The sequence below is a fragment of the Eublepharis macularius genome, chromosome 2, assembly GCF_028583425.1.
Source record: "Eublepharis macularius isolate TG4126 chromosome 2, MPM_Emac_v1.0, whole genome shotgun sequence".
Classification (NCBI taxonomy): Eukaryota; Metazoa; Chordata; class Lepidosauria; order Squamata; family Eublepharidae; genus Eublepharis; species Eublepharis macularius.
Genome location: NC_072791.1, coordinates 187,715,249 through 187,742,844, shown reverse-complemented (window position 1 = coordinate 187,742,844; position 27,596 = coordinate 187,715,249). Strand labels below are relative to the sequence as shown.

At 40.2% G+C, this 27,596-nt stretch overlaps 1 protein-coding gene across 2 annotated transcripts in view; it reads right to left on the bottom strand.

The window, feature by feature from the left end:
- Positions 1-23,233: 23,233 nt before the first annotated feature.
- GALNT13 (polypeptide N-acetylgalactosaminyltransferase 13) overlaps positions 23,234-27,596 on the bottom strand; it is a 261,092-nt gene continuing 256,729 nt past the window's right edge. For both annotated transcript variants that reach the window (XM_054971446.1, XM_054971448.1), the window contains one exon: positions 23,234-23,374. In XM_054971446.1, coding sequence (XP_054827421.1) covers positions 23,234-23,374 — 141 coding nt within the window. The remainder of the gene's footprint in view (positions 23,375-27,596) is intronic.

Here is a 27,596-nt window from a genome sequence, read left to right as displayed (position 1 = left end):
AGTGAACTTTTTGTATTTGTTGGCATCTGCTCAAATAGTGGCATTCAATAGGTGACTGAGAGCCAAGCTACAAGTGATGCCTGACACAGGATGGACACTTGTCAGCTTCCCTCAAGTTTTGATGGGAAATGTAGGCGTCCTGGTCTTGCAGCTTGGCTCTCCGACTGCTGTCCAATGGACTTTTCAATTGTCACTTGTCCAACATTCCGCCATGCTGCCTACATTTCCCATCAAAACTTGAGGGAAGCTGACAAGTGTCCAACCTGTGTCAGGCATCACTTGTAGCTTGGCTCTGATTGTTACTCCCTCCTGGCACATGCTCAGAACTTGTTTGGATCACTAAGGTTCATGGGAAATGTAATATTCTACATCTGTTTCACTATGGGAGGCCACAAAAACAACAATTCCAATTAGCCCCGTCAGGCACTGAAACTGAAGAAGATGGAAGTTAGTTTTGGAATAGGTGGGTCCCTGTTTAAAAAGCCATACCCTTGCTTCCCCCCACCCCTCCCCGGCAAAATTTTTTGGCTTGGATTGAAGTAGGATATGCACATTTTGAGAGCATTCAACAGAATGCTCACAAATGCCTGAATGTAAGGATCTGCCAAGCAACTCTCAAAAGACTTCACTGCAGGCAGAAAAAGAACTTTATTGAAAAGCTGCTAGTATCATCAGCTTATTCCATCTTCGCCAGGAATGAGGTTTACATGCAAGCATTGAACATGTATAGGCTTCCAAAGCATGGGCAAATTCTAAAATCCACCGCGCCCCCAGTCTAACGGTCAGCTAAGCTCAGCAGGAAAGCCTCTAAGCGGGAAAACAGCAGAACTGATGTATGGGATTTTCAAGGTCATGGTGTCTGTGCAGGCACCTCTTCCCAGACTAAGGAGAGAGGGCCTTGGTGCAGTTCAGAGGAGCATAGGTAACAGCAGGAACAAACACCTCCCTTGCATAGTTTCACATTGTGGGTCCGAAAGACAAGGTGAGTAACATTTGCAGTCCAATCAAAGAATAGCCTCAGCATTTAACCATAACCGTAACATAAAGCATACAATCCTAACAGTAGGGTGTTGCTGAGTATGATAGGTGATGCTAAGTACCTGACACTGAGCATAGTTGAATGTTCACCATGGATGCTCACAACAATGCAAATGGCAAAAAGTTTCAAGTTGAGTGCAGGGAAATTTGCCTTTCTCAAGAGCTGCTGTAGTATAGTGGTTAAGTGGTTGTGTTGCCAAACAGCACTCCGCCGGTTTGAATCCCAGTATTGCCATGAACTCAGCAGGTGGCTTTGGGTAAGCACTCCTCTCAGCCCCAGCTCCCCAGCTGTATTGTAGGGATAATAATAATACCGACTTTGTTCACCACTCTGGAATAATACATAAGCACAGTTGTTGTTATTAAAAAAGAAAAACAAGTACCTCTGTTGTGGGCAGGTTTGTTTACTTTTCCATTACTTTTACTTTGCTGCCAATATCCTTACTGCTCCAAATTAAAATGGCTGTACTTAGACTGAGATTCTCACCTTTAAATATAATCTATCGGGACCCTGCCTCCAATATATCTAAGTTACCAAAAGATAAAATGTTCAAGGAAAAACTATTCTTTGATAGTGAAGGATGACTGGAAGGATGTCAGCTTTAGGATCTGTGATTTTGATTAATTCTTAGTAGCAAAGCTGGCCTTGTGCAGGTTGGAGACAAGTGTATATCATCGAAACAGCGGAGATGGAACGAATGGCTCAGATTAAACATCCCCTGCCATTGAACAGATGGTGTGGCTTAGGTGTTCATAACTGAATTCATTACAAGTCACTGTCAGGTGAAAGGCATAAAATTAACTTCGTGGGATTTCTGGAAGGTGAGGGGGGAGGAAAAAACAAGGACTTTGCAATAGTGCTGGTCCTATACCAGATAAGAGGCACAGAACATGGCATTTTGAAATGATATATTGTTTTCAAGGATTTGAAACCTGATAGGATTTGAAAAAAAACCAGTCAGCATTAACATCTTTGGGCTAATGGCTTTTTGGCTGAGCGAAGAGGGGGAAAGCAAGCAATCTGAAATGAATCACAATTAGTAAGCCCTTGTTCAGAAAATTGGGAAGAATTAAATTCTTTACACCTGAGTCAGAAATGTACCATGAGGAAATTTGTAGGCAACTGCAGGATGCTTCCTATTATGAATTATTGGCATGTGATCCTGCTAAACACATTATGCTCTTGGTCAACATAGTTGTACAGGAAGGCTTGGCCTTGGGTTACATTGAAGATAAACTTTCTAATTTCCTTGTTAACAAGTTCCCCCATGTGCCTATTTTTTACACTCTTCCAAAGACCATAAAAGTACTTTTCTGCCCCCAGGACGTCCAATAGTATCTGGATGTAGATCTATATTGGAACCATCAGCTAAATTCATTGATTTATTTTTACAACCTTTTGTTGTTAAAATTGAGTCCTATATTAAAGACACTAAGGATTTTGTGAACAAGATTGAGGGGTTGACAATTCCCAATAAGGCTATATTGGTCACTTTAGATGTCACAGCCCTCTATGTTAACATTCCTCATGATGAGGGCAGATATATTACTCAGAACGTTTTGGATTCTCGTGATGATCCACACACACAGCTACTCATTTTCTTTTGGATTTAGTAGATTTAATCTTGGAGAATATTTTCCGTATGGAAATAATTTCTTTTTGCAAGTTAGAGGCGTGGCCATGGGCAGTCACATGGCATCAAGCCTAGCCAACTTATTTATGGCTGATTAGTAAAGCAGAATAATTTTCAACAACAATAATAAGTTTCAAAAATACATTTATTTGTACAAACACTTTCTTGACATCTTTTTGATTTTCACAAACCCTCTTGAAGCCTTTTGTTGAGTGGCTTAACATTCAGCATCCCATTATTAAATTCACAGGGACCAGATGAATTTCTTAGATACCACAGTATCTGTGGATAAAAACAATGTTATTTATTAGGACATATAATAAGGAGACTGATAAAACTCTTACTTACATTTTCGTTCTTTTCACTCCTGTTATCTTCATCATAACATTCCTTATGGCCAATTTTTAAGACTCAAACACAATTCCACTTTAAATAAAGATTATTTGATTGATAGTGAGAGACTGGCACAACAATTTATGAACAGAAGTTATCCGAGAGAGATGGTACAAAGAGCTAGGTATAGGGCTAATAGAATAGTCCTCTTAGGTGACTCTCAAATAAAATCTAACCTGGTTGTACAGTGTGCTTTTCAGTTCACCCATTTAGCACAGCTCATCAAATCTATTATTCACATTGTATCCAGGGTGTAATAGCAAACCATTGATTGGTTTTAGAAAAGCAAGGAGTATCCATGACCTAGTGGTTAGAGCTGATAGTGGATATGCTCATTGGAATATAATATCGAAACTGGGTCACAACAGATGTTACAATTGCTCTGTATGTAGATAGGCATGGATTGCTGACAAGATCTCTTTACAACCGGGAGGGTTGTATTATAATCTGAAACAGTATATAAACTGCAGTTAAAAAAATGTGGTTTATTTAATTGTTTGTCCATGCAATTTATTGTATATTGGCAGGGCTTTTTTTCAGGGGGAACGCGGGGGAATGGAGTTCCGGAACCTCTTGAAAATGGTCACATGGCTGGTGGCCCCACCCCCTGAACTCCAGACAGAGGGGAGTTTAGATTGACCTCCGCGCCGCTCAGTGGCGTGGAGGGCAATCTAAACTCTCCTCTGTCTGGAGATCAGGGGGCGGGGCCACCAGCCATGTCACCATTTTCTCTGAGGGCAACCCACTGAGTTCCACCACCTCTTTTCCCAGAAAAAAAGCCCTGTATATTGGTATGAGTATAAGCCCAATTAAGGTGAGGATAATTGAGCATATCTCTTGGATTAAAAATAAGATCTTTGATGCCCCATTGGTAGAGCTCTTCACCCAACTTAATCAAAGACCAAATGCCTTTACATATTGCATTTTGTACCAATATAGGGCACATCCCTATAATAAGGTTGACATCACATGGGTTCTACTCCAGATAGAAATGCGTTTGATTTACAGGTTTTATATTATAGTTCCTAATGGCTTAAACCAATCAGTAGACTTTACAGCCTTTCTATAAGCATTAATCTTATGGGATGAAGGAATGCTGTACTTTTGTGTACTGTTTCTTTAACAGAGCAAGTGAATTAAGAACACCTATGGAGGTTGGTGGGATTTAACATGTCTATGTAGAATGGTGTAACTAACTATAGCCAACTTCAGAAGGGATGGAGGCTTTTGCCAAGAGATTGAGTGGCACAATGTCATAATGTTTAATATGCATGTTTGTTTTTGATATTGTAAAATACTCCTCTTTAAAATTAATGGTTGGATATTGTATGAATGTTGTTCAATAGTTTATGTTTTGTATACTTCAGAAGAACTTTCTGTATCAGTAAGATGTTGTTTTCCATAATGTACAAACTGGGGATAGGGGGAAAGGTCATTTAATACCCTGTGTTTGCAATCAATGGTTAAAACTTGACTAGGGAAATAGTTTACTTACTGCTGTTTTTTACACTTTCATAGCACAGTCACTTTAACTTTAACTGCGAATTGAAGAAAGACATTTAACCATCAAAACTTTGATTAATCCACATTTGAAGATGTTTTCATCAAAATGTGGTTTATCACCGGGAGCACATTGATTATCTATTATTGTGGATTGGATATAAGAATTTATATTAGATGTGAATTTTGCCAATAAATGATATTTATTTTGGATTGCATATGACCAGCTGCATTGATAGTGTAAACACTGCATTATTGTTATGACTTATGAGTCATTGATAGGATTGTTACTAGATACTTATGACTGCTTATCCTATGCATTGTTTGTAGTTTTCAAACTACACGGTTGTAATTGTTAGTCTTACCCCTGGAGAAAATGGCAGCTCTGCACCCCCCACTCAGCTGGCTGGTGGGGGAACAGGCTTCCCAGACATGCTGCTCGTGTGGCACGATGACATCACTCCCAGGAGTGACATCATCGTGCAGGCCCCAGGAGCGCTCCTGCAGGCTAATTTGGGCCCCCAAATGGGCCAATTTTTAAAGAATTAGTTTCATTTGGGGCCCCAATCAGCCCAATGTGAAGCGCAGGAGCACTCCCAGGACCTGCGATGGTGTCACTCCTGGAAGTGACATCATTGCATTGTGCCTGGAGTGCACAAATGCTTTGTGCATGCATAAGGTGAAGAAACAAGATGAGTGCTGAGTCATCTCCCTCCCACTGTGAGGGTAAAGGGAACTGGCAGCCCTAGTTCTTTTCCTTCCCTAAACTTCACCCTCCCCCAGTCTCCATTCACAAATATTCATGAATTTTCCAACTCAGAGTTGGCATCCTTATCCACAGCCCCATTCTGTTTTCTGCCTAATTTTAGCTCTTATACTTCCAGTGTGGCTTACTTCAATTCAGATGGCTCCCTTGCATACAGATGCAAAAATAACCTCTAGCTTTTGACAGTCACTAACTGCCACTGTCCTGCCTTACAGAGAATACAAGTAAAGCCTTTGACGTTTTCTTTGGAGGTAGAAGGCCAGTAGCAGTCTTGGCGGGAGCAGTGGCATCAGACATAGGTCAAAACAACTTTGCTTCTATCTCCCCCTCCCTGCCCATATTCTGCCATCCACTACAAGAAAGACATTTGCTCCGCCCTGCAATGAAGACACAAGTCAAATGTATGGGTTAAAGTGGGTTTATTCAAAACTGATCTGCAGCAAAATATTAACTCTTGTAACACCCCAAATTGTGCAGGTCGGCTAAAAGCACCGCAGTAAAGGTTGCAGAAGAAGGGGAAATTCCACCATAGCTCCAAATTCAGCCCACCTACCACTGCCACGCCCTGCTTCTTTATTGCCTACACAAAATTATGCCAAGAAATGCTGAGCTCCACCAAAATCCCACCCCGGGGTTCACAGTAATGCGAGTTCTGCTGAATGCTGCTCAGTACCAAAGGAGGCCCCCCCCCGGCTCTTTAGCCAATAAGTGACTGACTTTGGTAAACTCCCTCCATCTATAGATGCTTCAGAGTGCCTGCCAAGCCCTCCTGCCTACCTCATATTAACCGACATATTCCTGCCTTGCTTAGTCACCGACTGCCTAACTGCTGAATGGTCACACAGGCCATGCTGCAGATCAGTTGGAAACAGAAGTGCATCCCTCTAGGAAAGCTGCCCCAGCCCCTAGCCCCTCTATGCAGGTGAGGAACCCCAGGCGGGAAACAAAATCCCCCTACCTGCCACAAAAGCCCTCCACGTCTCCCTGTGCCTTTTGTAAGGCATCCTACCTGGTTTGGCGCCCATTCCGAAGCACATCAGAGCAGAGTTTGATGATTCCCTGGGACCCATAATCAGTGGAAGGTGTATACTGAGAGCCACATTTTGGTAGCGATGGAGTCATTCTTGCCCAAGTGAATAACACACTTGCAGGGGAGTGCAATCTTCAAGTGGTGGCAGATCTAAAAGAACAGCTGGCTCCAGGATGTCCCACAGCTTCTGTACCACTCAATGCTAGCCAACATAACTGAGGTGCAACTGGGCCAGAACTGAAGTAGGAGATCCCCCTCTGAGCCCTCCAAAATAGCTTGCCTGCAAAATAGCTCTGGCACCCAAAGCTCAACTTTCTCCAGTATGAGCCAGTGGAATGCAGTGGCTGGAGAGTCAGACTAGGATCTGGGAGATCCAGGTTTGAATCCCTGCTCTGCTATGGAAACTTGCTGGGTGACCTTGGCCAGCCATACACTTGCAGCATAACCTACTTCACAGGGTTGTTGTGAGGATGATATGGGGGAGAAAAGAATGATGTGAAATCCCCATGAACAACATGAGGTGATTATGGCCCATTCCAGTCACTCCTAGAGATGGGCATGAAATGAACCATGGAACAAAATTCCGTACAGAATGGCCGGTTCGTTTGCACCAAAATGCATTCCGTGGGAACGCGTTTTCCAGAACAAACAAATTTTTCCAGCTGTTCCATGGCCGGTTTGGAGTTTCACAGACCCCGCACCAGTTTCAGCACATCGGCTGAACCTAGCATGGGGTCTGTGAAACTGACAGCTCCTTTCTCCTGCTGCCCGGGCTGTCTGTTTCACAGACCCCACGCTGGAACCGGTGCAGGGTCTGTGAAATAGACAGCCCGTTTCTCCTGCTGCCCAGACTGTCCGTTTTACAGACCCACAGCGCGGGGTCTGTGAAATGGACAGCCCGGTGTCATGTCTGAGCCCCATCTATGCCAATGCTAATACTGAACCAATGTTTCATACTGTAACTTGATGTCCTATTGCCAATGCCATAACTGTTTCTTTCACAGGCTGCTTGCAGGTGCTTATCTAAGGGACTGCAGAAACTTTCAGTGTTCATGACCTTGTAGACTACTCACTCCCATGCATTACTATGTCTCGACTTTGATCTCTTGCTTTCTCAGTGTCTCAACTTCATAGTACAGCTATGCGAGATGTTCTCAGGGCAACTTTGCACTGCAAATCCTGTTTACTGTTGGGAGGGGGGAAGGAGCAACTGTGTGTGTTAAGAGGAAGGTTTTTCCCAAGAATTACTATTCTGACAATCTTGGTCTTACTGCTTAGATGCTTACCTTGCTTCTGAGTAATCCTATGGACACATATATGGAAATGATTTGATTTCTGAATAAAACCATTACCCAAGAGCCTGGACTTCTTGTTGCAATGGTACAGGGATCTGTCTGCCATGTCCTGTCATCCATAGCCTGTCACCCAGGCAGCAGGAGAAAGGGGCTGTCTGTTTCATAGACCCCGCGCCGGTTCCAGCGCAGGGTCTGTGAAACTGACTGTCCGGGCAGCAGGAAAAGAGGCTGTCAGTTTCACAGAGCCCATGCTGGGTTCAGCCCAACGACTGAAACCGGCACGGGGTCTGTGAAACTGATAGCCCTGTTCTCCTGCTGCCCTTGCAGCTGAAGAAAGGGGCTGTCTGTTTCAAATGCTCTGCACCGGCTTCAGCAGCTGGTGCAGGGTGGTTGAAATGCCAAGGAACAATGAACCACGAACTGGGAAAAGGTCAGAAGTTCGTGGTTTGAGGTTCTGTGGAATGCTACGAACCACGAATCACATGGTTTGTTTTTTATTTTGGTTCATGCCCACCTCTAGTCACTCCTCAAACTTTCCCAGTTGCCTAAATAGTTGAAATGTCTTATGAGCTTCATGATGGATGATCTTACATTTGGGGCTAAAGGTGCCCCAAGGACTTTGTCTGCCACATTACATGCTTTCCCTACTTGCAGCCAACAGCAAGCTTCCTAACTAAGACAACAAAGGCACCTCTGATGCTATTATTCATACCTGGCAAATGTTTGGTGACAGATATTAACCCTTCAAGTGTTGTCAGCAACTCCTCAACTGGCCTCGCAACTGGGGGAACCTCAATGTGCATGTGACATTGACCCATCTAGCTCAGTATTCTGATTAGCAGCATCTCTCCAGGGTCCCTTTCCGAATCCCTGCCACCTGATGGCAGATGCCAGGGTTTGAACCTGGGACCTTCTGCTTGCTAAGCATATACTGTACCACTGAGCCACAGCCCACCCCTGAGAACTGACTGCCTATACACTACAGCAGTATCAACTCAAACTGCTATTCCACCCAACAACACTATAGGAAAGAGTTCCGAGGTTAAAGCTCTACAACAAGTATAAATCCATCCCATTCTTGTGCCAGCTGTGCAACTGCCCTACAGAAACAAAGATTCTAATTCTGCCTGCAGCATCAGCTGTACTTGGAAATTTCTGCCGAGCACCTTCCTGTGTCTCCAAAGCACATAAAAAGCATTTGCTGAATTACTTGCTGCCCCAGAGAAACATCACGGGAAACTGAAGCATAGTGCAGCTGCAGGCCTGGTGATGCTACAAGGAAAACATCCAGATCTGGTATCCGGTTTAGGAAAAGAGGAGAAAATTTCATTCAGATGACTTACCTTTCTGAGTTTAATGAACAGTGCATGCTCAGGCTTGTTTTTTTATTACTTTCTGAATATAACTCATAATGAATTGCACACAATTAGGGGTTGCCTGACATCCTGCCGGTGGCAACTCACAAGGCTTGTAGTCGTAGGGCCAATTTCTTTTGCTCATGCATAGCATGCATCACTACAACAGTTACAGTTGTGTGTACGTTCAACACATATGCATAGTTTCCTTGTGTGTGTATGTGAATCTTTAACGTGAGGGAATGTCCCTTCTTCATTTCTTTTTTTGGAGTTGGCAATTCCAAAAGTAAGTTATAGCTGGCTTCTGAGTGCCTAACTTAACTTACAAAAAGGGATAAGTATCAGCTCTATCATAATAATGCAACAAATGACTATCACCTGTCATTTGCTAGAGATAATGCTTTTGAAAAATACATTACGGGGATGTGTCAGTGAAGGGCTTTTGTTTGGCATATTATGATAATTGGCTCCTGTCTATGGATGTACTAATAGAGAAAAATCAGCCAATTGGAAGGAAGTGGTATTCAAGACATATCGGAGGGGCGTGCCCTACCCAAGGCTTACTGGATGTATGTGATTGGCTGAAAATTGCCTCACAGCTGCTGGCAGCCTCAGCAGCCACTGGCTAAGAAGAGCCAAAAAGTAAAGGGGTCCTCTCTGTACTGATTGCAAAAGGGAGTGTTGCCATGAATTCTTAGTCTGCAGAGCTCTCCCCTTTTTCCTGACAGCCTCAGAGAGGCCAGGATGAAAAACCAGTTTGAAACGCAAGATTTTAACATCAGGGAAAAGCCGTGAGTTTGGACAACCAAGATTAATTAGTTGATGCCTTAGCTTAGGTCACACAGAAATTTTTAATTGAGTAATTTAATACAATTAAGTCTTTAAATGCATTTTTACCTTTTTTCTTGGAGGAGCCAAGTCTCATTTGCCCCCTGGACAGCATCTTGCTATGGTAGGAGGCCTTCTATTGACAGCTGTCATTGCCTGCCACTGCTCTGAGTGGCAGCAGGAGCTTAAAAAAAAATTGGGGTCAACCATGCTGGAGAAAACCTGGAAGTGACATTGGGTAGCTCTAGGAATTGCCAGATACTCTATGGTTTTACCGTAAGTGATATCATTATGCAGATAACATGCTCCCGTATCCCCACTTCTGTAACTCCCACCAGTTGCCAAACCTGGCAACCTTATATACAATGCATACATACCTACAATACAATACAACCCTACATGCAATGCATTTGTGCCTCCATGTTTGCTCATACCAACACTTAGCAACAGTTGGGAAACTTTTGGCCTCTTCACTTAAATCCGATTTTTGTCTTCATGACTTCTGTCAGTGCCTAAGATCAGATTACATGTGACAATGGTTCCATTAATATTTTCTCAAGCTATGATCTAGAACAAAAGTATACATCCTGGAGAGGAGATGCTTATCTTTTTCCTGGAGGCTCCTTACTGCAACCATCCCTCCAAGCTGCTTTTTTCCATAGGAGAAAAATATTAGTACATACCGCACAGCAGCTTGTGCAGTTTTGATTTTTAAAATTCCCACAAGTAAGTGGAGCCTTGTCCAGTATAGCAACTACTGAAAACTACTTCAAGTTAAAAATGAAATAAGGAAAACCCTGTTCTAAAAGAAGCATTCTAGATCCATGCTTTGGATTCATTACAACCTAAAGGAATGAATGACCTTATGGACTCTCCATTCATATAACGCAACACCTTGTTGGTTCTCTGTTTCTTTTGCTGTAGGGGTTTAGAGTGGCAGAACTCTAATCTGGAGAGCCAGGTTTGATTCCCCACTCCTCTGCTTGAAGCCAGCTGGGAGACCTTGCGCTAGTCACGGCTCTCTGGAGCTCTCTCAGTGCCACCCACCTCACAGGGTGTTTTGTTGTGGGGATAATAATGACACACTTAGTAAACTGCTCTGAATGGGTGTTAAGTTGTACTGAAGGGCAGTACATAAATTAAATGTTGTTATTATTATTATTATTTAAATAATAGAACACCAATGAGTATGCTCAGCTGTTGGGTCAATTTTAGTTTTTGTTGTGGTTTTGACTTAGCTACAATATGTAGGCAGCAAGTTTCTCTCTTTTAGAAGACTGCATATGGGGATTTTCACAGTAAGCCTGAATTTGTTTAATGGCAGCTTTTTTTGAAATGCATTTACAAACTTGGCAGCTGATCTTCATGTTTTATTTAGAGCCGTTTTCATTTTGGGTTTGAATATAATGCATTATAAAGTGGCCCAGTCTTCATTTGAGTAAGTTTCTTAAAGAGATCTCTTACAGCCTTCATTTCTTTTGGTAGGCCTATTTTGGCTGATTTGTTTCTGCCAGACCATGAAATTATATGAATCCGGAGTGACTTCTGAACATAGACTTCTCTAATAATCTTTTGATCGACGATGAATTTTTTTGAAATGAAGTACTGCTCGTGTTCTGTAATTGAGTGTTTGCAAGTATTGCTTATGATGACTATATGATTAACAGTGCAATCCTAAGGAGACTTACTCCAGTCTAAGCCCATTGATTTCAATGGGCTTAGACTGGTGTAACTCTTTTTAGGATTGCAATATATGACTGACTGGTGCTGATGTCATGATTTTTGTCAGTGTTATTTATGAACCCACAATCTTACACTGTGCATTTCTGTAGTTATATTGATCACACTTGTAATTAATCTATGGTTATTTTTGTATGAACTAAGGCACACTGTATCTTTGTATATTTCACAATACTATTTTTATTGTTACAGCCTCTAATACTTTGTATCCGTTTTTTAAAAACCTACAACAACCCTGAATCATGTCTAGTTTGTTCTCTGACCCAGCAGTTACTATGGATTGGATCCTACCATCTGTTCAACTGACATGTTCCTATAGCAAAAGAGGCTTTCTGCCAATATTAAAAGTTCCTTTCCCCAGCAGAGAAAGCTCTTGTTTTGATGGAGCATTCTCTACAAAGAGGCACGGGGTTAATGGAATTAACCATATAATACAGTTTGCAATCTTTTGTATTTGGGAAATACACAGCAAAATACCGTCTGCACCTTTGGAAGACTGATACCCTTTGGAACTTTTCTGCACCTTTGGAAGACTGATACCCTTAATTCCAGGCACTAAAAGATAGCAAAAAGGTCAAGGATGTTAGTTTGCAAAAAATACTCACTTTTGATTCGGGTGATGGAACAGTGTTTCTGAAATGGTATGATATTTGCTAAGATGGCCTTCTCAGCACACCTTTGCTATCTGCACATGGTGCAATGATGGTAAGCGCACGGTGGTCGATCTTACTGTTTATGACAGAACACATGTTCAAGGTAATCTGCTTTCATTATAAAGTCAGTATTGAATCAACAATATTTTTACATACAACGCAATGTTCTCATACCGAGATTAAATGTCACAAATGCATGTAAATCCTCCCAGTTTACTTGTGACCCCAGTGAGTCTCTCCATTTACACCCATCCATATTCCTCTTGGTGTGCAGAGTTGTGCTGTTCGTAGTGGTCAGTCCAAACATGCATAAGTATTTGGAACAGGACAAGTAGCCCCCAAACCTGCATCACGTAATTTTAGCTAATGTTAAATGCCAAGCCTATAATCAACCTGAAGTTAAACTCTGTGTAAACCCAACTCATGGGTGTGAGGGAGAAACCATGATTGCTGTCCCTAGTTCCAATCTCCAGAAACTGCCTTTTCTTGTGTAAACAGAATTTAAATGCATATAACTTATCTACAGGTAGATTTTTGCATGTGAAAAATGTACACTGGTGGGCTCTATGAACACATAAAGAGTGAACACATGAACGTCAGGGATAGGACCTGAGGTGCATCCCTACCTTCCCCTTTGCAGGTTGAGTCTACTTGAATTATAAAAGCCAAAGAGGATTGAAACAATAGGATTCAGTCATCACTAACTTAATCTGCTTGCATTGGGACTGCATTATGCAGTTACAATTTGAAAAAAGTACAATCGGGCCTTGAACAAAAGGGGTACTCAAAATTTGGGTCCACTCAGGGTGGGGCTTTTGGGAAGGGGGCCTTCAATGAGCAGCCAATCTCTCTTTCTTCCAGCCAAAGTCCCAAAAGCTTTTTGAAAAGTTTTTCTGTTTCAAAGAAGCTTGCTATATGATCAGGAGGATAGATGTGCCAGGAACACAAGTCTAAAGTCCTCTTTGTGCATGAAACCTGTCCTAGAATCATAGAATCATAGGACTGGAAGGTACCGCCAAGGTCATCTAGTCCAACCCCCTGCACAATGCAGGAATTTCACAACTACCTCCCCTTCCCTCACACACACACAATGACCCTTGCTCCATGCCCAGAAGATTAAAAAAAACAAATTAACAATGTGAGGGCTCCTTCGGTGCAAAACCAGTAACAATTAAGGGGGGGGGAATATATATATAGAGAAGGAATCTCTCTCACTCGCTCCCTCCCTCCCTCTCTTTCTCTTTCTCTTTATATATATATATATATATATATAGAGAGAGAGAGAGAGAGAGAGAGAGAGAGAGAGAGAGAGAGAGAGAGAGAGATTCTTCCATAGTACATTAATAAATATTTTTGTATATTTTAAAAAATATTTCTTGTTATGTAAAGTGCAAAGTGCTAAAATGTGCATTCGAGTGATAAGAGTCTGAAGAATGCAAGTCCTCAGTTATGGAATGATGAGCCTTTGAAAAAGTTTTAAACACGAAACGGGAAAGTTGATATGCGAGCAAGCCCCCTCAGGCTCTGCCCTGTAACAGGATTTTTACATTCTAGAGTAGGGATATCATTCCAGTGGAAACATCTGGTTGACACATGGTGACTATACCTGTAAAGAGAAGGAATATTAATTACTGATAAGAAGATACTGAAGAATACTTACCTGCAAGATTAACTTGGAGGACACCTTTTTCACCTATTGGACTTGTGGATTATATATTTCATTGTAGTGTTAACATTGTAATATTGTAACATTGATTGTATGTGATGACAGGAAGGATTGTTACATAGTCTTCTCATATAAAGTTACATTATTATATTTATAGGTATTCCTGTTAATTCATTATTACATCGCACATTTCAGCACTTTGCACTTTACATAACAAGAAATATTTTAAAAATATACAAAAATATTTATTAATGTACTATTGAAGAATCTCTATATTTTTTTCCTCTTCGGAGGAGGGTTTTTTCCCATGCCCAGATGATGGTAAAACACTGCCAGGATTCCTAGCCAAACTGGTCTGGCAAAAATTGCTACCTGACCCCAAGGTGGCAATTGGCATTATCCTGGGTATGTAAGAAGGGGCCACAAGAACTAAGCACTAATGTAAGCCTTCCTGCACTCCCTCTCATGATCTGCCTATGTTCACAGAATCAGCATTGCTTTCAGATGGCCACCTGCTTAGAAACCTCCAAAGAAGAAGAGTTCACCACTTCTCAAGGAAGCCTGTTCCACTGAGGGACCGCTCTGTCAGGAAGTTCTTCCTAAAGTTTAGCCAAAAACTCTTTTGATTTAATTTCAAGCCATTGATTCTGGTCTGACCTTCTGGGGCAGCAGAAAACAACTCTGTGCCATTCTCTATATAACAGCCCTTCAAGTACTTGATGATTATCATATCACCTCTCAGTCGTCTCCTCTCCAGGCTAAACATACTGAGCTCCTTCAACTTTTCCTCATAGTACTTGGTCTCCAGACCTTTCACCATCTTCGTTGCTTTCCTCTGAACTTGCTCCAGTGTGTCTATATTATTCTTTAGTTGTGGTGTCCAAAACTGAACCAATACTCTAGATGAGGGCTAATCACAGCAGAGTGATACCATCACTTCATGTGATCTGGACACTGTGCTTCTGTTGATACAGCCTAAAATTGCATTTGCCTTTTTAGCTACGTCACACTGCTGACTTATGTTCAATGTATGGTCTACTAAGACCCCTAGATCCTTTTCACCCATACAACTGCCAAGACAAGTCTCCCCCATCCTATAATTATGCATTTGATTTTTCCTACCTAAATGCAGAACTTTGCATTTATCCCTGTTGAAATTCATTTTATTTGTTTTAGCCCAGTTTTCAAGCCTGTCAAGACTATCCTGTATCCTAACTCTCTTCTACTGTATTTGCTACCCTTCCCAATTTGGTATAGTCCGCAAATTTAATAAGCATTCCTTCTATTCTTTCATCCAAATCATTTATAAAAATATTGAAAAGAACAGGTCCCAGGACTGATCCCTGGGGCAGTCCTCTTGTCACTCTTCTCCAAGAAGACGAGGAACCAGTAAGAAGCTCTCTTGGGGTGTGATTTGTCAACCAATTACAGATCCACCTAATAGTAATAGGATCCAAACCACATTTTACAAACTTGTCAACAAGGATATTATGTGGAACCTTATCAAAAGTCTTACTGAAACCGAGATAAACTATGTCTACAGCATTCCCCTGATCCATCAAGGTAGTAACTTCCTCAAAATAAAGAATTAAGGTTAGTCTGACATGACTTGTTCTTGAGGAACCCATGCTTAGTAATCACATCTTAGTAATCACAGCCATCCTTTCTAAATGCTCAAGGACTGACTGATGATTTGTTCTAAAACTTTTCCAGGTATAGACTGACAGATAGGTAGTTACATGGATCCTCCTTTCCCCCTTTTTTGAAGATGAGGACAACATTCGCCCGCCTCCAATCTTCTGGCACCTCACCTGTTCTCCAAGAATTCTCGAAAATGATGGACAGACGCTCAGAAATTACATCTGTGAGTTCTTTTAGTTCCCTGAGGATTTAGTTTAATTTACAGAAACTAGGTGTTTATGTACTACCCCTATGCCAATCTTAGGCTGCAACTCCCTTCCCTCATCCCTTCCCTCATCGTATATTCTGTTATTGCCATGTTGAGCACCATTTCCCTTGCAGGAGAAGACTGAGGAAAAGTAGGAATTGAGCAGCTCTTTCTACATCGCTTGTTACAATTTTACTTTCCTGTCCCTGCAATGGGCCTACCATGTCCTTGCTCTTTTTTTTACTTTGAACATAAGCAAAGAACCCTTTTTATTGTTTTTAGCAGCTCTTGCTAAACTCATACTGAGCTTTAACTTTTCTAATGCTTTTCCTACAAGCACTGGTTGTTTATATTCAGTTATAAGGCCCTCCTTCCATTTTCGAAATGAGTCTTTTACTAGTAATGTTTTTAATGAAATCTATCTATTGAAGTAACTTGGTGTATATTTCTCCTACATGATGCTATTCGGTTTTTAAAAATAAACAAAATAAACAAAAAAAGTATCTTCCTGAAAATGGTACAAGGTTAACTACAAATGCATGCAAGCTCATCATACATTTTGAGTTCATACTGAAGTGTGAAATAATCTAATCAGAGCTTGCCATTGTTCATTATAACACACATTATGAATTACTTTCTGTTCCAAAATGTGGTAAAGTGGATTCGTTTTCTCTCTTGTCCCTTATCTCTTCAGTCTCCTGAGATGGATTTAATTTACACCCTATTCACGCACTAATCTTTTATTTTTCCAATAGTCTTTTTTCTTTGCCTTTTACAGAGCAGAAATTATCTTTTCAGAGCATAATATAAAAAATAGGATTTTAAAATACATCTAGCTATTAACATAAACTGACACTTGAGTATCTGTTAATTTTAAGCATGGAAGTGTGACAAGATTTCATATTTTGCCATATTTTTATGTAATCAGAGACTATTGTTGTAAAGCTGTGGATGAAAAGCCTCACAAACCAGCCATTAAGATGATTGCTTTTTAAGAGTATCCTTTTTTGTATTCGCTAGCTCTTTGCAAAGAAATAAAAAATGTTGCTTGCATTTCTAAGAATAGTTGTCTTTGAGAGTTTTAAATAAGCATATATGTGTCCTAATTATTATAGATGCATAGGACTTATTCATCAAAAACTTTATTTTGCATTTAAAAAACCCTCAGAAAATATTTGTGCTATCTATATTATTGACAATGTTTTAAGTGTGATTTTAATTAAGCAGACTGGCTATAAACCAGAGAATAGTGAAGCTGTTCCCAATAGGATTTTTTTTTTGTGGTCTGCTAGAGCTTCCCCTATGTTGCATCTCAAACTGCTGTTCAAACTTCCAGAGGTGTAAAAGCAACTTAAAATGTGGTCTGGGAAATGGGTATTTTTAGTGTGTGCATGCATGCATCCATGGTGGAAGGAGAGAACCCTAATATACGATTCATACATATAAGTATACAACTTAATTAATCTACATTTGACTACTATTGTCCTGTATGAGCAGCAGTTGAATTTACGAACTGACTCTATTGAAAAGTACTGCATTAGAGATGTGAGGAGATACCAAATTTATGCCTGTGGTGCTATCTCAATGACAGCCCACTCATACATGCAAATAATGAAGTGTTTCACACGCGTGAATGAACCATCCCTATGGGATTTTAAAGAGACAGTCTGCATACTATGAGAGAAACACCAAAGTATTTTTTTACTTCCATGATGGCTGTTCAGAGTCAGCCTCTTGCCTCTGAATGTCTCCCTTTCAACCAAGACAGTTCAGCGAAAGCTTATCAGTCCACCACGACATGCAATTTCCATCATCTGGGGTACTTCAGAATGCAAGCTTGCTAAAGAAGCATCCTGTAGAATATGTACATCACTAAGATTCAGATGACAGCTTTGTGGATGCCAACAACAAAAACAATGGACAAGAGAATAAAACTAAACTGGCATATTTTATTTCTACAAAATGTATAAATATTTAAAATTTACAGCAGCGTTAACATTTAGTAACGGTTACAACATTTAAAGTGGTGCAATTATTTATCTACATCCCATTTGTATAAATGTAACACGTATTTGTGTCCCAAGAACTTTATTCAGGAAGCTTTGTGAGCAATTCCTGAAATACAGCCTCTTTCTGACAAGGGAAATAAAATACACAGCAAAGTCCACAATTGTCATGTTTAAAGAATTACTTCATGCATTACCCTTTTTAGGTGTACATATATGTTGGACATATACACCTAAAAATGTAAAAACTGGGAATGTGGAAATAAGTGTTTCCAAATATATGTACCATACAAGTATACTCATCTGGAAGCTGGAATCGGTTACAACTCTTTGTGAGTGTACAATGGAGCCAAACTTGGATTTGCCACCACATTATATGGGAAACAGCTTAGATGATTATGGAGCACTGATGTATAGAACAGACCTGTTTTCAGGGTAAAGGACTTCCCCATCAGTCCTAAACACAGGCTGCTTGAGGGACCAACAGGGACTTTAACGTATTTGGAACAACAAAATTGAGATTTTCAAAGAATAGCTGAATGTTTGAAAACAAACACTTTTACATTAAGAATTCACACAACCTAATTGAAAACACACTGCTGGTGTTCATTCAACACCTTGAGATAAAACAGTATTATATTTAGTAGCAAGTTTAAATGGGTGTACTCTCACCAGATGTGTTCATACGCTGTACAGTAATAGCAGCAGATTTGTTTTTCATCTATTCCATACATTGAAATCCAAAAAAGAAAGTGGTGGTTAGTGGAATACACTTGGAATTCTCAAGCTCTAACGGTCACAGTAGTTAATTACATGTCTGAGGTCCTGACATTAAAATCCTGTTTGAGACTTTTCCCTACACCCTAATTCATAGCTTGACATTAAAGCACCTTCACTAATATTTGCCTCATCTGAGACTGTATTTAGCATCTACAAATGAGATGCAACTAAAATTTACGTGATCAGATATGATCTTTATGTTCAAGTAAAAAAAAAATCCTGGACCATGCTGGTTAACAGTACAGTACTAATCTCTTTTTGCTTAAAAGGCTAGTTATATATACAAGTTTGTTACAAAATAAAAACATCATAGTTGGGTTTCCATGGTCCAGAAACAGCTTTTGAAGACAAAGCTTATTCACTACAACTGGTCCAAAGTTTACACAGCAATCGCTTCATAATATTATCAACCATAAAGGACTGTAATACTGTTATCTTCTTCTTGCCGTCTTAATATACACATACTTTGAACATACCTCCACCTTTGCTTCCCGCCCATTTCATGAAAGCAACTGAGGATATGGAAGAACTAAAAAATCCATTAGCAGTGTTAAATTAAATAGCGGATACTTCCATACTTTTTATTTTTGACATTTCAAACAAATAGTGACTAACCTCCATTATACCATAAGAAATTAGGAAGAGCTGCTTCCACTTTTCAGATAGGAAACAACCCAGACTGAACTCACAACTCACAGACATTTGAAGGAACCTTAAGAACTTCAACTGGAGTTTTGCATACGGACCATGATTAGAGATGGGCACGAACCAGAAAAAAACGAACTGTGCAGTTTGTGGTTCGCGAACTGGTTCGTTTGGTTCATGAAAACGTCACATCCAGGTCAGCAAATCGTCACTTTCGGGTCAGCAGAAGGTCTGCAGGAAGTCCATCCCCTGTTGCCCAGGAAACTAGTTGATTAGCATCAGGCTGTCTGCAGTAACAAACCAAAAAATGAACCAGTCTAAAGTTTGTGGTGGCTCTGAAGAACCACCGGTTTACGAACCACGAACCAGCTCGGTTCGTCATGAACTTTGGTTTGTATTTCGGTTCATGCTCATCTCTAACCATGACTACTCTGTGTACCCCTTCTTCATGCATTCCCTGTGCGTCTCCTCCAAAGCCCACTACTCAGGTTTGGGAGACCTCAAGGATTACCATGGGACGTGGTACAGAAAGTGCAGCAGAACTGCAGATCCCTGCTCCTCACGGAAGTGCCCTTTGCTCCGGTTAAGGCAAGGGGGAAGTGTTTGGATCAAAGTCATTGTAAAGCGTTTCACCTGAAAATTTAAGTTTTGAATGCCATTTATTTTTCCAACAGCTATTTTTATTAGTCTACTAAACACTCAGAGTAGGCACCACAGATTAAGGTAACCACCATTAGAATCTACTTTTTAAACAATCTCAGCCCAAACATTTTGCCAAGGGCACAGATATGTAACAACAGAACTTTGCCTAGTTCCCACATTCTTACTTGCACACTTCCTGAACATACTCTTAGTAATGCCTTGAAATAGCACTGTTTATGGTAAGAACCTTCTGTTCAATTATTACAGATATTTTTGGATTATTTGCTTGATTGTGTAAGAATTTTTAATTTAATTGGATTGTACTCAGCTAATGTTCTGCTGACCAAATGTTCTGCTGACCAAAGAAGGGGGCGGGTGGCTTAATTCACCTCCTTACTGCAACCTCTCATATGTTTATCCACAATGGTCTTGTGACCACCTACATCTGTTTTTGGACTGCAGAGTGCTGCTGGGGGAAAGGGAAGGTAGGATCAATCTACTTTTGCCCAAGATCATTACGGTAAGGTTCATACAGAGCAACATGAAGAACTAATAGGGTTGCCAGGTACCCCTCACCTCCTGTTGGGAGGGTGGAGTCACTGGCACTTACCTGGTGCACCATACAAGGTCCTCTTTTGCTCACGCATGCATGCCCCTGAGCCAACGTGATGACATTACTTCCGGAAGTGATGTGACCATGCCAGCCGTGCAATCGCTCCCGGGGTTGATTCAGCCCATTTAGGACCCAAATCAAGCCCAAACAAAGCATGGGAATGCTCCCGTGGGCAGCATGATGTCACTTCTGGAAGTGATGTCACTGCACCGGTTGGGAGCGCGCACATGATGCATGCTCCTGAAGTGCCTGCCAGTGGCAAGCAATCTCTGGGAGCTTGTCCTCCCTGCCGATCAGTGGGCGATTGGTAAATGAGGGGACAAATCCTTGGGAGTTTGCCCGCTGCTGGTGGGCACCTGGGAACTCTAAGAACTAGACTTGTTTATTTTATATTTATCTACTTCAATTTTCGTCCTCAGTGTTCTAAAGAATGTGTTCAAATTGATCAAGGCTATACATTCATATTATATATGAAAGAAAGTTGAGCATGTTTATTTCTTGGTCACAATAAAATTAATGTATTTTGGTCAGTAAAGGTAAATCATTATTATTAGAGCCTGAGAAAATCAGAAAGATGTTCCACACACAAATGGTGTGGTGGAGACTACTAGAAGGGGTGATCTTTTCCTCATGTTATGGGTGACTGGACTGTGCGGTTGTTCTGGAGCTTGAATATATGGAAACACTCTTCAACGATCCCTGATTTACAAGACACAGTCTAATATCAACACCTGGTAAACTTGTGCCTTGTATTTGAGAAGATGCTATTGATATCCCCTTTCAAAAATTTGCCAATGTGTACTTATCAGAGGTCTTCCAGTCTCTTCTCAAGTCACATTTCTGAGTGGAGTGCAGATGAATGTTGACTACAGCACATGTATGTTCACAGACACAAAATGCTACTATACTGCCTTCCTTTCATTCTCTGATAATTGCCTATCTAGATAAAGTGCCTGCAGCAGAAGCTGGTAATAGACAAAATATGACGGTAAACAAAAATGGACTGAGAAGAGCATCCAGCAGTGAATGACTAGTCAGTGAGTGGTGTGTATATGTGTGAATGTATGGAGATATCAGGCTGTAATCCTTGGTATGTAAACAAGGCCTTCCCTATTTTCTTCTGCATGATGGAGAGTATGGAAACTGAAACTGCTCAATCAGATTTTTGTTGAAGACGGATTAGACCTATTCATACTTAAACTCCAGAGAGGAGATGTGAATGTTGAGACAAAACAGTGTGGATAGCTTGGCCCATAAATAGATTCTCTATTTGATCCTTTCTCAAAGGATGCTTCTATCATGCTACAGAGAGAGGGCCTAACCATCTCCCTGATGCAATGTGGTAATGATACTGGTGAATTCATACCACTCAACAATAAAGTACAATTTAGACGAGATTTTTGGCATGGCAAGTGGCTCAAATATATAAAGTGCATGTAAATTTAGCAGTTTATGCATCTCTAGCCCCAATACTGCTCATGACTGACCTAACCTGGGGAGGAATTTTAGTTTTAGGAAATGTTTGCTCCTGCTATACACAGGGATGAAGGTATGGAATATAACTGCCCTTATTTTTATATTTAATATTTCTACTATGCCTCTGGGGCAAACATGGTCCTGAAAGTGGCTATGGTGCAAGCCATCAGCTTCTTATTAGATATGATTTTTAATTATCCCAGCTCCACTGTTATCATGCGTACTGCATTTATTAACTGGTTTCAAGTTAATAACTTTTTCAGATAGCCTGTAATTATCCTCCATATCTGCTATATATACCTATAAGACCAGTCTTCTAGAAAGAAAAACTATAATAATGAGTGGAAAAGCTAAATGATTAATCCAGTGAAGCTTAACTGGACCTCAAATAGTCTTAGTACTCCAAAAGTACTGTTCTGTAAAACATAGCTTCATCCTAGTTGATTCATATGATCAAGTTCTGCTCTTTGTTAGGTTTGTGCAATTGGTTAATGACTTGGCCATAGGTACTACTATTTCATAGAGATTATCCCCTCACCCCAGGACCTGTGTTATTTGAATACACTATAAATTCTGATCTGTGTTGTCTTTTGTTATTTTGCATCCTATTTCCTACAGCATTCTCCTTCAGTTTTGTTGATTTTACGATCATTTTTTTTAATGATCAAAATATTTTTTATGATAAAAATGTCACCTTTTTTGGTACAACATCCATTATATACAGTAAATTGACTGCTCATAAATCCTTTCAGCTGAGCATTCCACTGGTTACCACTAGCACCAGATAAAAACTAATATTCTTCCTCTGTTGCCATGAAGGGCCAGTACAAGCACATCAACTTTATAAAACAAATGATATAACCTTTCACAATGCAAAGTTTCATAAGGCATTTAACATCGTCACTTCCAAGCAACATTACGTGACGTAACCAACAGTGAAGCCCAATGGCCCTCGAACCTTGGAGTTTAGCTTTGTAATGCTTTTCATGACTCTGATTCCCCCCAAGAATAACATTTCTCAATAATAATGAATGCCAATGTTCTAACAAGCTCATATGTTTAGCTGAATGAGTAAAAAATTGAGGGGGGAGTGCAAACATGCTTTAAGCAATTAAAAAAGTGTATTTTTTTCTGACAGGTGGGCTTTTAACCGAGCATTCAGAACCTTTTACTTCACCAACAGCTGGGGAAGAGGAATGCATCCTTTTTGTCCGATATAAATGTGTGAAGTACAAAAAGCCTAGAACCTTACAAGGCCTGAGGAAACAGCAAGTCTCTCTTGGTTTTAGGCACCCAAGGTCATGTTGCGTAGCAGCCATTGCTGAGATCGGCTTTCGTTGCAGTCCTTCATGGTAGGAACCATTTTGTCTTCCTCAGATGGCTCATCAAGACACTGATTACTGTTAACATGTCTCAAGGTAAGTCGCTAAAAAAAGTGAAAGATAGTTTCAGTTTCAAATAGTTCATACATTTCTCAAGAAAGTAGCACAATGTCTACTTTATTTTTATTTTTTAAAATTTTCTAAACAATAAAGGGGATAAAGAAAAAAAAAGAAAAACAGGAATACACATTACACTAAGGGAAGACTGAGATACACATTACATAGATTATTTAGAGTATAATAACCATATATCATTTGAATATCATATTCAAGTTTATATCAAGAAAGTAGTGCAATGTCTACTTTAGCACCACTGGAGAGACTCATCCTACATCATTTCAAGACTTTATGATATTACTTTGTCAGTACAAGAAAAAGTTGTATTGCAGCAGCTCCTATGCCATGAAAATAACCTAAAGAGGGGTTATTCCCTAAGGAGGGAAAAGTAGAGATAGGTCTAGTGGCTTATGTATGAGCGAGTGAATTGCACTGTGATTTACAGAATCGTGGCACCTCTTGAATTTTTCCAGTCCCCAGAATTAAAACACAGATGACAAAGTAAGCCTTTGTTACTGATGAAAACTTCCAGAGAAGGAAAATGTCAGGTCCTCTTTATATAGTATGACTAGTGATGACGGCTTTATATTTTACTTTATTTAAAATGTTTATAACCTACTTTTGTCTCCAAAAGCACTGCTAGTGGCTCACAACAAAAAATTTAAAACGTAATTAATCACAAATAGAATAAAACAAGAAACCAGAAAAAGGGACTATTACCAATGACTCCCCTTCCAAAGCCTTACAGAGACACTTCTAAATATATGCACCTTCCTTACATTTTCATAATGGCCATTACAGAACATGGAAGCTACCAATGTAAAAGCTCAAGTGTGGACAAACACTAACTTTTCTAACTTGTATGAAAATCAGAGACTGACTGCATGAATGCAAGTGCCATACAGGAGAGATGATCCTTTAAGTATGTGGGTCTGAAGCTGCGCTGGGCTTTAAAGGGTCAGAACCAGCACCTTGAATTAAACCAAGAAAGAAATAGGAAACTAAAGTGAAACATCTCAAGATGGTGCAAATCAGCTAGCTTGACAACAGCTGAGAATATATTTTTTAACCAATTGAACTTTCTTCAAGGGCAGCCCCACATATATTGTGTAACAACAACAACAACAGCAACAACAACAACAACAACAACAACAACAACAACAACAACGTTCAATTTATATACTGCCCTTCAGGATGACTTAACACCCACTCAGAGCAGTTTACAAAGTATGTTATCTTTATCCCCACAACAACAATCACCCTGTGAGGTGGGTGGAACTGAGAGAACTCCTAGAAGCTGTGACTGACCCAAGGTCACCCAGCTGGCTACAAGTGGAGGAGTAGGGTATCAAACCCGGTTCTACAGATAAGAGTCCCACACTCTTAACCACTACAGCAAACTGGTGTAATCTAGTTTTGATGTTACTGTAGTAAGGATGGCCAGATTGGCTGAGTCTAACAGAGGACAAGACTTTCATATTACACGAAGCTTTGTCTTTCTGTAGTGGCAAACCAACATTTCTCATTCACGATCCTCTGTACCTTTTTTCTACTCGTCACTTGCTCATCTTTGATCTTAGGTTAAAAACTCCCAATTACTTATGATTTGTTAAAAATATTTTACTAAAGTAAAGCTGCAGGATCCTAAATAGTGTAGACCTGAAAAACTTGTATTTAAAATATAAGGCTGTAAAGATAATGGTGTACCAACTACTAGTAGTTTGTAATAATTCTGAAATAAAACATTATTCAGGGTGTGCACATTTCAAGAGTTTTACAGTGTTCTTTTTATTTATTATCCATACAGGACAGTCTTCAAGCTCTGAGCAGCTTACATGCAGCCAGCCGCAGCATGTTTGAAATGTAAATGATATTCAGCTTTTGTGACACAGAATGCATTAGAATATTGGATTAAGCAGATTATCAAATGGAAACATGCACACCGCCTTAAAAGTTGAAACACCACCTATAAAATACCCCATAATCTTTATTGTAGATATTATAATGCATTTCTACTTCAAAGACCAACACTGATGGAGAACTGAGCCCCCTCTTTAATATAGATTTTTGTTGTTGCTGCAAGCTTTCAGATATTGGTTGTTTCCACAAGTCCTTAAAGGCCCACTCACGAAACACTGGTAGCTTTTCCCCGTCACTCCAGATGTCTCCGTTTTCAAAAAGGTCGCAGGCTGTTTGGCTTCCATTTTTCCAGCACCTTTTCTGGGACTATGGAAAGTGCATTCCCAGAAAAAATGCTGAAAAAATAGAAGCCAAACACCCTGCAACCTTTTTGAAAACTGAGACGTATGGAGTGAAGGGGAAAAGCTACCAGCGTTTGGTGAGTGGGCCATTCCTTTAAGAATGTGTGGAAATGGCCACTGTCTTCACTGTTGCCAGCTCATATAGCTATTTTAAACATTTATTTCTCTCCCCCCACCCCCGCAACCCCTTAGTTTCCCTAGCCTTTGAAGACTTTGTATTGCATCAATACAGCTGTTGGACAGCAAGTATTATTTTGATGGTTTACAACTTCTTGATATTGTTGAAGATTTCCGGATGCTTTTTTTTTTCTTAGCACTATGGAAAGGTCACAGTCACATTAAGCAATATGCAGCAATGAAGCCACGTGCTTCAGTATCCAGCATATGCATCAGAATCCTTCCAAGAACTATTGTTATACTCACAGCATCATAGAACTGGCCAGCTGACCAGCTTTCCATTGAACTGTGCTATTTAAAGCAGCTGGGCTGAAATGCCATTTGTGGATGCTTCGTAAATGTTTTTCCAAGTTATCTCTTACCATTAAGCCAATATGACTCCTGGGTCTTATAGACAATGAGTGCATGATCTTTTCTCAGTGAAATGCTAAGCAGAGTTACTCTGAAATCAATGGTCTTAAACTGGAATAACTCTGCTTGGCATTTCACTGCCTGGCCATTTATATATGACCTTGTAACCTATCAATTAAAATACTAGTATGATTTTTGTTTTGTTTATAGATTTCACTGGTCATTGTCTATGCAATTTTCAGTTCAGGAAGTGATTTTACTCATTTTAAATCTATAATGGTGAAGTGGGCAGAGAAGCATTTCTGGGATTTTTATGTCAGGATGTCTTGATATACTGGGTCACTGCATATCCTCTAATAGCATATCAATTCCTTTAAACGGTTTCTCAAAACAGGTGGGAAAATGTGCGATCTTTACCATCTGTCCCAAATGAAATACTCTTGGGGAGCAGAGTGACAAATATGCAGAAAGTTTTAATTTTCTGTTTGAATAAACATTGGACACAGAAGCTATAATCCCAGGTAGCTCTTGCAGTCTGCCAATGTGTATTCTGCATGCAGGCTTTCTTCGGTAGTAATCAATGCAGAAGAAAATGCTTACTATGGCAACCAATGTATCCAAGGATGTCAGTTCTATTTCAGACAGCACTGTTTAATACAATATGGGAAAAAACTTGGCGTATTTTAATCTGCTCTTCTACCTCTCACTTTGGAAATGGCCAGTGTGCATATATAAATCACAGCTCTTCTAGATTGTCAGTGTGCATTTACACTCTGCACACTGACACAGTGCTGAATATCTGCTAACATTTGATGGTGGTGAAAAATCACTAGCGACTTAACATGTGCAACAAATGTCATCTTTGCTTTTTAAGATTACCCTGCAGTTATTCTTTGTGAACTACAAAGCCACATATGGTGATCCACCATGGGCTTAATGAACTTTTTTTTTTTTGCTGCCTGCCAGTAACTGAAAAATGGGAGTGAGGGGAGAGCATTTTGCTCATCTGTTAGGCTGGTGGGCTACAAGGAATGTAATGGGCCACGGGTTGCACAGATCTTTGTGAAAAGCAGGATTTGAGTCCAGTGGCACCTTAGGGATCAACAAGATTATCAGGGTATATATAAAGTGTTCAAGAGTCTAAACTTTCCGTTTGAAAGCATATACCTTGAAAATCTTGTTGGTGTCTAAGGTGCTACTGGACTCATAGCCTATTGTTCTATTGCAGACCAACATGGCTACCTCTCTGAAATGATCTGTGTAGAGAATCCTATACTTTGAATTACTTCATGGTCCCTGGTTATCATCACAGAACTCTGGAACTACAACTCACTGGGATACAGAAAAAAATCTGTTAGAAGGCTAGTGCAGATTAAAACAAGATTTATCAGTGACACGGAATCAGGGAATCTAGATTCCT